The sequence below is a fragment of the Colobus angolensis genome, unplaced genomic scaffold (assembly GCF_000951035.1).
Source record: "Colobus angolensis palliatus isolate OR3802 unplaced genomic scaffold, Cang.pa_1.0 Scaffold92, whole genome shotgun sequence".
Taxonomy (NCBI): Eukaryota; Metazoa; Chordata; class Mammalia; order Primates; family Cercopithecidae; genus Colobus; species Colobus angolensis.
Window position 1 is genome coordinate 2,568,588 of NW_012123154.1, and position 2,176 is coordinate 2,570,763.

Here is a 2,176-nt window from a genome sequence, read left to right on the forward strand (position 1 = left end):
CCTGAGGTCAGGAGTTCAAGACCAGCCTGGCCAACATGGTGAAAACCCGTCTCTACTAAAAACACAAAAATTAGCCAGGCATGGTGGCGGGCGCCTGTAATCCCAGCTATTTGGGAGGCTGAGGCAGGAAAATTGCTTGAACCTGGGGGACGGAGGTTGCAATGCGCCAAGATCGCACCACTGCACTGCAGCCTGGGCGGCAGAGCAAGAGGCCATCTCAAAAAAAAAAAAAAAAAAGAAGAAGAAGAAAGAAAGAAAAAGAAAAAAGAGAGAACAAGAGCTATGGGCATGAGGGTGTGTGCATCTACGTGCATCTGTAAAATGGGCACAGTAGTACACTCAAGGGGCATCAAAGAAAATCACTCTGCCGAGTCTTGGTAAACAGACCAGCTGTGCACATGTTTGCATCTGGCTCTTACCTCTGTGACTGCACTGTGAGCATGGGGAGGGCAGGGACCATTTCTTGGTCATCCTTACATTCTTAATGTCATCCTTACATTCTTCACAGCATCCATCCAGGGTGGGGGGCAGGGGGGTTGGAGGTGGGAGTGAGACTCTGAATAGTGTCTGTTGAATGACTAAGAGAATAACAAATTGAACGAGGAAGCCCCTGGGCTGGTCTTCCCGTCTAGCCTGTCCAGGTAAGGACCAGGAGATGGAGGTGGCCTCTCTCTCCTTCTCCCTGTGGGCTGCTCCTCCCCTGACCCCTGACCACGCTTCCCTGTGTGCTAGGAGGAGGCACTCTTCGGACGTGTGTGCTCCGGCCTCCAGGGATCTACGGCCCTGAAGAGCAGAGGCACCTGCCTCGTGTGGCGGTACGTCATCCCCGCCTTCAGGACCCAAGTCAGAGAAGGATCCTGGCCAAGGTGCACACTGGCCAGACCCTCCCAGCCCAAGGTTCCTGCATCAGTCTCGAGGCTAAGTGCCCCGAGCCTGGAACCCTCAGTTCTACAAGACGTCCCTGTCCCCACTGGTCCACAGGCCCCTTGGAGCTCCTGGCAGGAACAGAGCTCTCAGAGTGTACCAGCCAAGCCAAGGCACAGGGAGAGGAGCCATTGAGCTGTGACCCCAAAAAGGCAGAAAGGAGCCTCTTGCCCTCACTCCCACGTGGGCTTCCTGCAGCCTGGATGGTTTATTCCATGCTGGGAGCACAAATGTCTTCATACAGAAAGCCTCTAAAGGGTCAGGTGCCAGAAATATAGCTACAAGAGGCTATAGGCCCTGTCCTCAAATTTCTCAGGGAGACAGACACCACAGTCACAGCTTCAGTGTGGGGAGGGCTGTGGAGAGAGGAGCACAAGAAGATGGGCCTGGCAAGGGAAACCCAGGAGGGTTCCCTGGAGGAAGTGATGTCTGTGTTGTTTGAAAAAGAAAAAGGAATTAACCAAGCAAATGAGGTGGTAGAGAGAAGATAGGCCAAACAGAGGGGACAGCATGGGCACAGACCTGGAAGTGAGAAAGATCATGATTGGTTTAGGAAGCAGCAAGAGGTCCCTGTGGCTGGATCTGATCTGGGAGCACACGATCATGAGGAGCCAGAGTTATTAGCGGGGAGAAGTTCCAGTCTGCAGTTTCAAAACATTCCTCTGCTTGGCTATATGTCTTTTTGTTTACAGTCAGGATCTCACTGTATCACCCAGGCAAGAGTGCAATGGTGTGATCATGGCTCACTGCAGCCTCCACCTCCTGGACTCAAGTAATCCTCCTGCCTCCCGAGTAGGTGTGACTGTAAGTGTGCACAACCATGCCTGATTGACTATTTTTATTTTTTGTAGAGATAGGGTCTCATTATGTTGCCCAAGCTGGTCTCAAATTCCTGGCCTCAACCAATCCTCCTGCCTCAGCCTCCCAAGTTGCTGGGATGACAGCTGTGAACCACCGCACCTGGCAATCATTTTTTTTTTTTTTAGTTAAGTGGATTCTTAAGGAATATGGTCAACCCCAGTGACTCTCTCCCCATTCATTTATTCATTCATTCAACAAATAATTACTAACTCCTAGTATGTGCCCTGCACTGTTCTAGGTTTGAGTGAACAAAACAGACGATTTCTGAAATTGTGGGGTTTCTCTTCTCACATGAAGAGACAGATAATAAACAATGAGCATGTTAAATTATAAGGTATGTTCAGGCCAAGCGTGATGGCTCACGCCTGTAATCCCAGCACTTTGGGAGGCC

At 50.8% G+C, this 2,176-nt stretch overlaps 1 protein-coding gene across 1 annotated transcript in view; it reads left to right on the plus strand.

Moving 5' to 3' along the window:
• SDR42E2 (short chain dehydrogenase/reductase family 42E, member 2) overlaps positions 1–2,176 on the plus strand; it is a 31,870-nt gene that overhangs the window by 13,842 nt on the left and 15,852 nt on the right. The window contains exon 7 of the mRNA XM_011931909.1: positions 733–815. Coding sequence (XP_011787299.1) covers positions 733–815 — 83 coding nt within the window. The remainder of the gene's footprint in view (positions 1–732; positions 816–2,176) is intronic.